Source organism: Macadamia integrifolia, chromosome 5 (genome assembly GCF_013358625.1).
Source record: "Macadamia integrifolia cultivar HAES 741 chromosome 5, SCU_Mint_v3, whole genome shotgun sequence".
Classification (NCBI taxonomy): domain Eukaryota; kingdom Viridiplantae; phylum Streptophyta; class Magnoliopsida; order Proteales; family Proteaceae; genus Macadamia; species Macadamia integrifolia.
Window position 1 is genome coordinate 44059456 of NC_056561.1, and position 13338 is coordinate 44072793.

At 38.2% G+C, this 13338-nt stretch overlaps 1 protein-coding gene across 1 annotated transcript; it reads left to right on the plus strand.

Moving 5' to 3' along the window:
* Positions 1-1468: 1468 nt before the first annotated feature.
* On the plus strand, positions 1469-10378 carry LOC122078097 (probable alpha-mannosidase At5g13980). The gene is made up of 8 exons (XM_042643958.1): positions 1469-1588; positions 5145-5257; positions 5423-5507; positions 7427-7537; positions 7613-7708; positions 7966-8013; positions 9611-9679; positions 9782-10378. Exons 1-8 carry the CDS (start codon positions 1469-1471, stop codon positions 10004-10006), a joined length of 867 nt encoding a protein of 288 aa, XP_042499892.1. The 3' UTR covers positions 10007-10378.
* Positions 10379-13338: the final 2960 nt, after the last annotated feature.

Sequence of the window (13338 nt, forward strand, 5' to 3'; positions counted from 1 at the left end):
GTCTACCTAGGATGATGTGGGCAACATCCATCTCCAGGACATCACACCACACCACACTCGATCCTCATATCTTGCAAAGTGTAAGGGAACTAGTCACCTCAGATTAACGGGGATGGTGGACTGATCTACCCAGGCAACCTTGTAAGGCTTGGGGTGGGGTTCAGGTTTGAGGCCCATTCGAGCGACAGTGCTCTTGGTGACCACATTCATGCAACTCCTGCTGTTTATGGTGATGCGGCAGTTCTTGCCCTGATAACATGTGTAAGTGATGAAAATATTAGTTTGCCGCCAATCATTGCTACTCCTAGGTTGTGAGACCATGCATCACACAATGCCGTGCTTGAGGTCACTGGCCTCCTCGGTGTCCTCATCAGATATGGTCTCATCTGGTCTATGGTCCTCATACTCATTGCCCTGAAATCCCTCTTGGTCACTTTCTTCGGGAGTCTGCTCTCCCATATAAAGATTCCTATTGGAACACTCTCTGGAGAAGTGACCAAACCCGCGACACTTGAAGCACTGTTGTTACCCACTACTCTTGGGTGCTTCTCCCAAAATTCTTTTACCCTAGTTGTCAAATTGACGCTGTGGTGCAGCAGGGGTTTTGGGAATCTAGTTGAGCCTTGGGGTGGTTTTCTAAATTGGGACTCCCCAGCTTGGAAGCTCTTCCTCTGAGAATAAGTTCTCATGGAGGATTCCACCTCAAGGGCTATCCTGAAGGCCTGTGGAACGTCTCACACTAGGTGGGGTGCCATACGAGACTAGATTTCGAAGTTGAGTCCGGTAAGGAATTTGTATAGTGTTTGCTTAACATCCTCCTGAATACGGCTTCTAATTTTCAATTCATTGAACTTGCTCATATATTCAGTCACAGTCAACTTTCCTTGCTTCAGGGTATTCATTTCATTCAACAACTGGAGCCTATAACTGATAGGCAAAAATTCCCTCTTGAGCCTCTCTTGCATTTCTACCCAAGTGGTGATTGGCTCAAGTCCTAGGTGGTCCTCCTGGTACTCTAGGTCTGTCCAGAAGTCCTGGGCAGCTCTAATAAGCTTGAACTTAGCAAATCGGTAGCGGACTTCCTCTGGCATATCGTAGAAATCAAAGCACCTATCCATCTGCTTGATCCAATCCAGAAGGATCCTAGCATCAATCTGACCATGATAGGTAGGGGCATCTACCTTAATCATCCGTTTGACATCAAAGCCCCTATCATGATGCTCATAACCCTCATCATCTCCATATTGGGTTTGGTGTCTTGGCTGTGGGCCTTGACCCCTACCACGCCGTAGGCCTTGGAAGTTATTCCCTATCTGGTCATAACTATCAGCTTGATTATTCTCGTTTACTTCCTCAGAGTTAGGGCCTCTGTCCCTAGGTTCAGTGCTAGTTGTGTTACGGCCTTGCCGTCCATCTGGGCTTTGGGCACTTGTCTCGAGGGAGCCAACTTATCGGTAAGGGTTTGGAGATGGGCAACTTGTGTCTCCTGTATAGCTTTGTTAGCTTAAAGGGTAGCTTGGACGACTTTCATGAATTTAGCCAACTGCTCAGGTTGGATGTAGGTGCTAGGAGGGTCAGACATATCCTGGTATGCTCTATTGCTATGAATGGACATAAAGGAGATAGGCAGCCAAGGTACGGTTTCTGCCAAAGACTCGAGGTCTACTCAGAATCTCCAATTGAGACAGGTAGTCAGCCCTCTCAATCTTGAGGTTAGAAATCTCCCTCTCAATTATATGCTTTTGGTGGGAATAGCGTCCAATGCTATTTGGTCCCGCCAATCTAAGGAAGAAAAGGGTGTCCTCTAACCTATGGTAACGCTCTCTTAATTCAGACTCAACTACGGACAAGTTGTGACGGAGACTAGACCTCAAAAGGTAAAACATGTAAACAATAGACAGCAATACCTAATTACCCTAAACCTAAACAAAACCATCTCTGATACCAAGATGATGTAGGGGGTTCCTAAGTGACTAGGTTTCCTACAAGATAAACTAACTAGGTAGGGTAAACTCAAGGGACTTGGGTAGGACAGGACAAAGGAAGCTCAGCAAACAAGATTTAACATGCAAAATAGAATGAGACTAATAAACAAAGTAGCAAAGAACAATAATAATCTAGGAAGAAAAACACAAACTCACTCAAGTTTTAAGGGGGAACATGGGGTAGGGAATATGGCAGCAAGCAAAATTAGGTTATAGCACTAGCCTATGAAGCACCAAAGGTAGATAAAAGTTCCATGTTGTATGCTCTAAAATCAGTCCTACTAGTAATAGGAAAAAAAAAATCAGCAATACTTGAGGTAAAACAGTGATGCAAATAAAGGTTAAACAATGGCTAAAAGGGGGTGGATTTTAATGGAAGTTAATGGAGTAAATAAAGAGGGAATAATGGGGAATGGGAGGTTCATTCTATTCTTACCTGCTGCCCAAGTCTGAGGATAAAAGAAGAGAACCCAGATTTGAAGATGGTGTCCAACAGCAGTCCGATTGTTGAAAGGAGATCAGCAGCAGCCCAGTCCTTGACGTAAAGAATAACAGCAGCCCAATATTGAAGAGAAAATCAGCAGCAGTCCACCATCAAAGGAAGATAAAACAGCAGCAACAGTTCAACATCAAAAGTTAACAGCAGCAGCAGATATTGGCCGGCAGCAGTAGACAGTAAGCAGCAATAGTAACAGTAAACAACAGCAGTTCAAGTCAGTAACCAGCAATAGTTTCAGTGAGAAAAGATAGAAAAGTGAGAGAGGGAGGGAGGCGAGAGAAGAGAGAACCGAGAGAGAAGAAAGAGAGAAAGGTGAGAAAGAGAGAGTGAGAAAGACGAGATTGAGAGAGAGAGAGAATCATGAGAGGGGTGGGAGGTTTGCTCATTGGCTATTTTTCGATGATTGATTCTAAACGTGGCCCTTGGCCTTACATATATAGGAAAAGAAATACTCAAAATAGGAAGTAGCAACTAGTAATTAACCTAACATTAAAAAAGAAATCTCCTAATTTAACCCAACAACTTGGGGCAAATAAGAGGATGTTATTTAGTTTCCTAATTCATCTCAAAGACCTAAAAATTAAATAAAGAGACTAGGAAAAATAAAATAAGTAACTAATAAATCAGCGGGGCCCACGTTGGTTGGCCAATCAGGACGACAGGAGAGAGAGGGAGCGGCAGTCTCTTATCTCTCCTTTCTCACTCCAGAACAGGTGCAGCAGTTACTCCTTCTTCTTTCCTCCTCCTTCCTTCTTCTTTCTTCTAATCCTCTAACCACAAAGAAGGTTGGGTCTTCTTCTTCCTTCAGCTGTACATCTTGATGTCCCCATCACTATGTGCCTATGTCATATGTTGGGCCTTTTATTTATATATATACATATAGATATATACCCTCTTATCAATTGGGCCCGTTTTCAGTAAAGGGTTTTGAGTTTTCTTAAGGGTTTTGGTGCTGTTAAGCAGTGCATACAAGATTGGTATTCCAGATCCGATCTCCCTACTCCTTATAGTTCTGTTCATCTTTCTTCTCGGGTGTTCTTAATCTGCTCTATTCTGATTTCATTTTACTACTATATTTTCTAGCTCAGTTTCTGTTTTAAGAATTCCAAGTTCTGATCAAAATCTGGTTTCCTCACTAGCTTCAAATTCTAAGAAACTTCAAAATTCTGATTTGTTCATTGATTCTAGTTTACAGATTGTTATTCATTGACTAATTACATAGATTAATTCTGTTTAAAGCCTTTTAAAAATTTCCATCAATTCTGCTGCTCTGAACTGTTTGCTAGTTTCCTACTCACAATAGGATTTTTCTATAACTTAAAATCTACCCATCGGATTTGCACCAGACTTTGCAGAATTATTCTCCTAGATAAATTGACTACTTTGACCCCATAGTGGTGGGAGCCTCGTGCACTGGGTATGCTCTTTTTATAAATTGACTACTTGATTATAGTTTCAGGTCAATCAGAGTAGTTCTCTTTGAGTGTTACTAAATTTCCTCAAATAACACAAAGACTAGACCTCTCAATCCAGTACCTTGCTCTCATACTATCTAAGTGAAAAAAAGCTACTAAACAAAAAAGCGAGAGAATGATCTGTTATTACTTGCTAAGTGCCATACTTCAATGCTATACCTTGGGGACATACTAGTTAATTCGTGCCCATAGTATAATAGAGGGTAGGCAATATTTTGGCATCAGTGGTTGCATTTGGGTATTCTACAGTGGCATCTACCCACCCAAGAATTAATCTCCTGTATACCCCTTATCTCATTTGCTGAGCAAAAAGCCAACAACAGTGCCACTTGAGTCCCTGGACAAGGAAGAAAGATCTGCTAATTTTTCTTCAATTCCTGTTCTGCCCTTGTCTGTTTCCTTTTCTTATAGATAGCAAAATTTTAATGATAGAAAGAAAGAAGGATGTAGTAAAGTAAGAAGGATGTAGTACACAGCAACAACAGAAAAGACTGGCTCAAGGCCAAAAAGCATAAAACTACCAGATCACTGCAATTGGATGAGGACCTTAATTAGAGATGATGACTACGCTTACACCCCCAGACTTCTAACTCATCAGCCAGACTACTGGCAGATAGTGTCATCCATTAGAAGGAATATATCTAGAAGCACTAGGAGATCTGTCCCTTCTAATAAGATGGAGATATCTTCAAGGCACACCATTTCTCATTTCTATGCACTTGATGACTAAGACAGCATTTCCTTCAATAATCAAGTCATCCTATCAGCAAGACCTTGCAATCTACAGCCCCAAGATCATAGCCTTTGGCTATGCAGAGATTGTAGCACAGATACAAATTGGGACCAGTACACTAAGCCCTTTCATAATCCTAAAAAGCTTCGTCAACACCTTCAGGAACCGCATTTCATTGCAAACTCCTACAAAACTTTGCTTGATAAATCCAATCAGTGGGAGGATACCAAGCATGCTGAACATCAGAAGATCTAACTATATAAGCCTCGGTCTAACAACTAAAGTCCACCCCTCAAGAAAATAATCAAAGGGATCGCTTGAAATATATCAAGTTATTAATATTACCTACCCATCCTACAAGATTTGTAATTCCTATTGCTGCATAGTCATTAAATACGACTTGGTGCTATCTGTCTGTAATTTGATTTCCTCGATTTACCTTTGTTTTCCAGATTAATCTTGGAATTTACATGGTAGATAATAGGACCGAGTTCTCAGTATTGGTGGATCGATCAGTGGGCGGATCCAGTATGGTGGATGGACAAGTTGAGCTGATGCTTCATAGGTTTTCTCTGCCTTTAGTGCTCCCCCCTCCCCCCTCCCCCCTCCCCCCATCTCTCAATTATTAATTATTCGTATCCCTTTCAATGCATAACTAGTCCTAATTGCTGAATTTTTTATATAGTATGATTTTTCAAATTTTCCTAATTTATTTTCTCGTAATGTGTAGGAGGTTGCTTCATGATGATTCTAGAGGTGTTGCCGAGGCTTTAAGTGAACAGGTCTGCATTCTAGATGAATGCACAGGACTAATAGTAAGCACATCTTTCTCCACTCTTGTTAGATTTGAAATAATTTGGAATTGTTGCGTTTGACTAGGTTTAGTTAAGCTTTGCTTTTAAATCTTCTGTTCCATACTAAATGTTTTGTTCATTAAGAACTCTTATGGTAGTAATGGAGTCTGGTCTAAACTTCTAATAAGTTCAGAACCAGTCCAAGATAAGACACCATAACCAATTTCTATTATATTTACTGTTATACCTTTTCCACCCATTTAAGCTCCAAGAGGAGAATCCATTACCTTAATTCGAATTTCAAATTAGGGTTGAGACTTCAATTCTGCATTGTGAAACCGCAGAATTTATTAATTTGAGCAGAGATGCAATGACAAGGCTGGCCTGGTCGCTGAACAGAAGATAACAAGGCCCTTTTTTTTGGGGGGGGGGGGGGGGGACCCATGGACACCATACCAGTTTTGCATCCACCGAGATTTCAAGTGTTTGACTATTTAAGGCATTCCATGGAATAGGCCTGGATCTGCTCAACACTGTTTAACTTGGTATCTTTATCAAGACATAATGCTATCCTGCTAATTAGTTTTGGCTTACAAGAGTTAGTTGCCTTCTTCAACCATGATCCACTTGTGCTGTTTCCTAAACTTGTTTGTCTCAACTGTTTTTTCATTCCCAAAGATTTGGGTGCTTGTCGACAAGATCTACTATGCCCATGTCAACCAGTGGGGAAGTTTTTTTTGGTGCCACTCTAGACTTAATGGGAGAATGCCATTCTTTGGCCTGATCGCTTAAGGCATACTATGATGTGACTGGAAGGGTATCCATCGAAGTTGGAATCTAAAATTGACTTATTCAGTGGAGTATCTACAAATTCCATCTGGAAGAGTTTGGGAAGTCCATATTCCTTCTTTCATCCCATGCTCAGGCTTGTGTCTGTTTGTGGTCCCCTCCACTCATGAGCAGCGTTAAACTCCGTTTTGAATTTTCTGATGGCTAGTCTTTTGGAATCCAAAGCTGTCCAGGCATATACCTTCAAGATAATGAGAGATAATCATTTAGGTCTAATGGAGGCTGCTGCGAGAGGCAGATTCTTCTAGGGCTGAGTTGTTGTCCCTTGCTTTTGGACTCAGGATCATAGTTGCTGGATGCTTATGGGTACAATTCAGTTTGAGCTTTGAAAGGGGACAAAAAATCTGTTAAAAAAGAAGAAAAAATAAAATAAAAAACCAGAGATGTAATAAATCAGATGATTTTGTATGGCCGACCCCATTCAGTTGGGATAAGGCTGAGTTGTTGTATTTTGTATGGTACGGTGGGTTTGTCCAATACACACCTTAATTTAATCCACCCTGCTTGATATTTTTAGAGCATACTCTTCTTCAATTGCCCATTTATTTAAAATGGAATCTAAATATCTAAAACTCTCACTCAGGGCTACCTCCCTATCATCAAAATCCAATACTTGTCTTTTTTTGCTCTTACTTTAACTAAAGTTATACTCCATAGTCCACACATTTGTTTGAATTATTAAAAAAATAAAAAAAAAAGACTCTAGAGCATCCATCCACATTTCTAACCTGGATTCATCTCCACCTTTGTTTAAGCCACCATAACTATATCAGCCAAAAACATACACCATGACATTTCATCTTGAATGCTTCTTCTTCATTCATCTATTACTGAAAACCCTAAAACAAGACTCAGTTGGGCACTCAAAGGAGTTATCCCACAACCAATCACAATTCAACATACGACTATTGCAGTTATCCTCCCTGACGTTGTGGTGGAACTAGCCATCTATTACATGCCTCTCCCAATCCTAAAATCAAATGATGGTTCAATGTTCTTCAGACAATAAAAATTAGAATTACTTCTGCGTGAACTGTTTTAATAAGGATTTGGAGGTATTGCCTCTAAGTAACTTGGACACTTTTTTTCAGATCCAAGGAAGTTTTTATCTCAGAATTGACCCTCTGGGTGAGGGTGCTAAATGGCGACGTTCAGCTGGACAAGAAATATATTCTCCATTTCTCTTGGCCTTCACAGAACAGGTGAAATAAAGTCCTTTTAATTCGTTTCCAGTATTTTGATTCTGCGATGCTTAAGTGATATGTTCTCTTTTGCAGGCTGGAGGTAACTGGACAAGTTCTCATGTATCAACCTTTTCAGGAGTGGATCCCTCCTACAATTTACCAGATAACGTTGCACTTTTAACTCTCCAGGTATGTGCTGGATTATCCTTGTGCGAGGCATCCTTATTTTGAGAACCACTTTCACCTTGTTTCATGGAGAATGCTGCCAGGAGCTAAAGTGAATTACCCGCATTAAAATCATGATCCATTGCTCTTCAGACTTGATTGGCAGCTGTGGTGAAGACCTCTCTCAAATATTTGCTCTTTGTAACACCCCAAAGGAGAGATGGTATTTTTTCTTTACTATTTTCTAATCTAATTTTCTCTTGTTTTCTTGAACTTGGCAGGAGCATGAAGATGGAAACGTTCTCCTTCGGTTGGCACATCTATATGAGGTATTTTTTCTATCTTTTTCCCCTCTCATTAGTAGATGTCAACTCAATTTTTTTTAGAAACGACCACTTCTTATTTTAAGGCTCATTCTGGAAATAAAGCTGCTGTTCAGCATATTCTTGTTCTGTTTCTTAGTTAAGAAACTTTCGTTTGGGGGAGTGGGGTTCAAAGTCTAGGACATGTTGTTTAGTTGGAATATCCCCAATCTCAGTGTTCCTTGCAAGTATCCACTACTGGATGCATAGTAGGTTCTTTCTTTGCACAGATTTCTGAACGACGCTTTAATATTCCATTTTCATTTTTCTTTATGATTCAATCTTAATGAAATTTTGAAGCAAAATATCTCCATTTAATGATGCCCTTTCTATTGGTATACATATAATACAATTCCTAAGATATCCTTGTGTTTAGTTATGCTCTCTCTCTCTCTCTGTTCACCCAGTCAAATTGCCTGACATGTGTCAGATTCTTACTCTCATGTCCATATCCATTTGACAGATAATAATCTATGTTGAATCAGATTTACTTTGTGCCCCTCTCACAGTAATTTCCTGCTGTCCCCCTAATCCAAATGCCACAACCAAAAGGATTTTCAGGCATCATCAAACTCTAAAAGGAGTATGGCTGCTCATTTTCTTTGAAATCGAAACTACCCTTTCATTTGAAATCTACTCTAGATCATTGATTGCCCATTTTAAACTCTTGCAACTCTCACTATGAGAATCCAAATACAACTTTCGGGTGTTGTCAACTGTTATAGTCAAGTCAGAGCTGAATTATCTGAATTTTCCCCTTTTGAGGGAGGGGATAAATTCATGCAATTGAAGACCCTATCTATGAGGTATTATGGCAGGTTGCAAAGTCTGCTAGTTTTCCTTTGTGATCCAGATCTCTACTTTAGGTGGGTTTCTTCATTTCCATAATTTTGGGTGGGCTTCCCAGTTTTTCTTTCCCTCACAGCAATTTTCATTCAATTCTTTGTTTTGAATGTGCTTCTTATTCTATCCAAAGTATTCCAGCAAGTTACCACATTCCAGTGGATTTTCTTGTTTAGACCCCAGATTTATACCCTTTCCTTTCCTTTCCTTTCCTTCTGACTTATTTAAGATTTTCTTTTTGAATTCATAGTGACTCTCTCGTGAACTTGTAATCTCATGGATTTGCCCTCAAGTAGAGTGAACAGATTCATTAGATGCTATATCATTTTTTTATATTTTTTTGCTATTGACTGCTTAATTAGAAATCTTAGTCCCACCAGAAATACTGTTACAATATAGTTGGTCATGCTTCATGAACTGCAACTGATGTCAAATCAGGTAGTTTAGTATGACTTGTGATATTGGTTGCTTAGCGAGAAAGTTAGTACCACACCAAAACCAGGATTAAAGTCCTGCCTGATGATATGCACATGATGTCAAATCAAGTGTCAACTGGGAATAGTAGGAGTGTTTCTCATCCAGACTGGCAGCATTGGATTCCACTGTCAGAGGCTTAGAGCCACCATGACAGGCCCTGAACAGAACTCTAGTTTTGACCACCCGAATCTGGTTTCCAATGACTTACTAAATCATCAATATTTTGTCTATTGAAATATGCTAGATGGGAGAGGATAAGGACCTTGCAGTGATGGCAAGCGTGGATCTCAAAATGCTGTTCCCTAAAAAGAAGGTGAAAGCAATGAATAGACCCATGAGGCTGTATTGCTTTTTTCATTAATTAAAGCTGAATAATGACATGATTATTGTGTTTTAACATTTTATTTACTTACAGATTATTAAAGTAGTGGAGATGAACTTATCTGCTAATCAAGAAAGAGCAGAAATGAAGAAGAAGAGACTAGAATGGAATGTTGAAGGTGCTCCAATGAATGAACCCAAGGCGACAAGGGGAGAGCCTGTTGATCCTGCAAAGCTAGTGGTGGAGCTGGGTCCTATGGAAATCCGCACCTTCATCGTCACGTTTGATTACATTTTCCTCAATACCATTGATCCTTGAAAGGCTCAAAAATGATTTGTTGATTCCTGACAGATTCCAAGAAATGCTGTTCTCTTTTGAAGTGAAGAAGCACGATTCTTGGTGATCCTAATTCACTCCGTCCCATGTTGCACCTCCCAAGTAATGTTTGCTCACTCATGTGCCCAGAAGAAAGTTGACCTCTCTAATTTCTCAATGGAACTGAATTGACAATCTTTACTGCTTGAAATGTATTATTCCAGTCTTCAAATTTCATCCATGGTAAATTGGTCATGAAGCACGCAATACTTCAGACCATGAACAGCATCGTTCTAGAAACATAAGCTCAGTTTCTACCCCAAAATAATAAATAAATAAATAAAATGAGAAATATAAGCTCTTTGTTTAAGTAAATATCTGAAGTGTCTTCTAGAAAACTGGTTTCTTATTGCACCGGATACATATTGTTGGTTTTCATGGATAAGATCAATTTTAACGCCAACTACTTCATCGAAAATGAATCTGTCTGTGTCACGCTTTTATTTTATTTTATTTCATTTATTTATTTATTTTTGGGTGGGGGTAGTGTTTTTTAAGAACATCTAAATGAGAATGTACCAGTTTTATTTACTTGGTCTCCATTTATTTTGAAAAGTAAAATATGAGTGCACTTTTTTTGTTTAATCATATAGATGGTTTCCTAAGGCTATGTATTGTTAAAAAAAGGCCGTTACCCAGTGTACAAAGGCTTCCCGCACTTAAGTAGGGTTCTGGGAAGATATATAGATAGACAGCCTTACCCCCTTTACGGAGAGGTTGGTTTCCAGGATTCGAACCCGTACCATTGTGTAGGCAGAAAGAGCCCTTTGCCATTGTTCCAAGCAACGACCCCTGTATTGTTGTTAGGGGAATTCCCGTTGCTCCAAGCAATGACCCTTGTATTGTTGTTAGGGGAATTAAAGGGAAGTGACGTGAAATTTTTTTATTTAAAAAATCATTTTTTGTAAATATTACCTCATTTTACTATATCATTAATTCCAAATCATTCTATGTTTGATTGTTAAATTTCACTTTATTTTGCATCTAAAATCTTTTTTTATAAAATGTAAAATAAAAATTTCATGTAAAATGTATCATTACTAGATATGTTTAAAAAAAATTAGGTTGTGATTGGTAGTCACTGAGTTCCAAAAACAACGTTTCATGTCAAAAATAGAATTTTCAGTTTCTTGTGTCAATATGCCATTTTAAAACAAACGAGGGCTGTTTGGTGACCCTGTTTCATGAACAATTACCCTAGTTGCTCTTTTTTTTCTTTCTTTCTTTTTTCGAATGAAGCCAAAATGACAGAACAAAGTTTCATCGTTCAATCATTTTGCATTTCTAGCATTTTTTGCCCTTTTTTAATTTAAAAAAAAAAATCAAAAACATCAACTTAACACCAAAACAAATTAAAGTATTAGAAAATTCAAGACTACTAAAGGATATATGGACAAACGAGGGAGAATACAGTTCATATTAGCTCCCTGTACAAAGATGGTAATGACTTCCACAATTGAAGAGCTGATCACATCATCCTTCTGTATGGTAAAATTAGACGCACCATTTTATTGGTTGGCACTGAAATCACAAATGACAGATATTTTATTTTTTATTATATTTAGAGAAATATATAAAGTGAGTGAGTGAGAGTGCTGGCTGCCCCAGACAAATTGAAGTGGCCCTTTCGGATGAGCATGTAGGATTAAGAAATCTTGATTGTATACCAAACAAGGTTATTAATATGTGTGAAATTATCTGCAGTTATTGCATTGGTGTAGTGAGTGTAGTGAGTGTCAAGTGACTGGAAGCTCTTTGGGACGAGTGTCCAGATACTCTCAACCATCGCATGTTCACTGCACATCACCGCTCTGGATTCTATTAATATATTAACATTATCTATTGCCTGATAGAAAATATACTTGCAATACATCACATGGAAATCAGATAAGCATACAATACAATTACTGTAGAGACAAGAACGACGTACCTTAATCCATGACTAAAGAATTACAACTCCTCTATGTTTTCTCGTATGTTCCTTGCACATCACGAACTATATTGGTCTGGTCTACCCTCTTCCCCTTTTTTTCTTTAGGTCATTAGCCTCACTTAATGGGTCAGTGATAACTATATATAGGGGTGAGGGTAGGGACCAACCCTATAATAAAATTAGGGTTTCCTCCCCATTAAGGAAACAATACCTTAGGTCCACACATAGTAATAAATATTTCATACCATTAAGGTGTGCTAATAGAATCCAATATCTCCATAGAGATCACTTACCAATAATATTGAATTCTTTCTGCTTACTCCATCTTTAGTCAACACCACTAAACCGATTTTGGAAACAAATCTTTGACTATGCTAGCCCACCTAATAGGAAATCTTACATTGCCATTTTACATTAATTGACCTTTCTATATATATATATATATATTCAGTTTTAATATTTTTCTATATACATTCTTTAACATTATATTTGACAATTAAGAATAATAACACCAATAGCTCCATCATGCCCTCACAATAAGGTTGAAGAAGGATTCCATTTTGTTTAGATGCTTTGTTTATTAGTTCAAGGTTGTTGGCTTTCTAACAAACCTCAAACCTCCAATTCAAAACATTGTTAGCCAACCGTAGACATCGCAATAAGTTGGATTATAAAAATTTTTGAAAAAGAAAAATCTGATTGTAATCAAAATTGATGAAAAAAAAAAATTATTTTTGTTGCCCTTTTGTATAACAGAAAAATTTCTTTTAATGGGATGTAACTGTCATCCATTCCAAAAACAGGTAAAATAATGACATATCATATTATCATTCTCAATTTTTATTATTCATTTGAAGAATATAGGTAAACATGTTGGGACCTTATGATTTTACAACAAAACCTGGGAAGACACACAACAAGGTTAGAAATATCGATCAGTCTCAATTGATAGCTATATGATACAGATCAAGCCCTTATCGAGCATAAATTCAAAAGATACAACAGACATGATACAAAATAGACACAACCAATACCAATATCCATGTGATACTAATCAGGGCAGTATCGGGTGTAAATAAAAAAATAATCATTTTTTTGCTGAATTATAATAATATCACGTATTGGTTGATATTAGCGATGTTATTCGTGTTACAAATGAAGACAGAGCTGATCTCCCAATATTTCTTATGTAATATTAGTTTTTTTGATTTTTTTGAAATAAGTTTCAATTACGAGGGTGAGTATTTCCTTGCTTTTGTTAGGGATAAAGCGGGTTAAGACTCCCCTTTGTATCTTCATATTTTGAGTCTTTCTAATAAATCTTAGGGCCCGTTTGATAACG

What these genes read in the sequence shown, in the direction of transcription:
- LOC122078097 (XM_042643958.1), top strand. Translation starts at nt 1,469, where the DNA reads ATGGGCAACTTGTGTCTCCTGTATAGCTTTGTTAGCTTAAAGGGTAGC. An exon ending in TTGCACTTTTAACTCTCCAG is followed by an intron (nt 7,709 to 7,965) that starts GTATGTGCTGGA and finishes TGAACTTGGCAG; the next exon opens with GAGCATGAAGATGGAAACGT. An exon ending in GGTTGGCACATCTATATGAG is followed by an intron (nt 8,014 to 9,610) that starts GTATTTTTTCTA and finishes GAAATATGCTAG; the next exon opens with ATGGGAGAGGATAAGGACCT.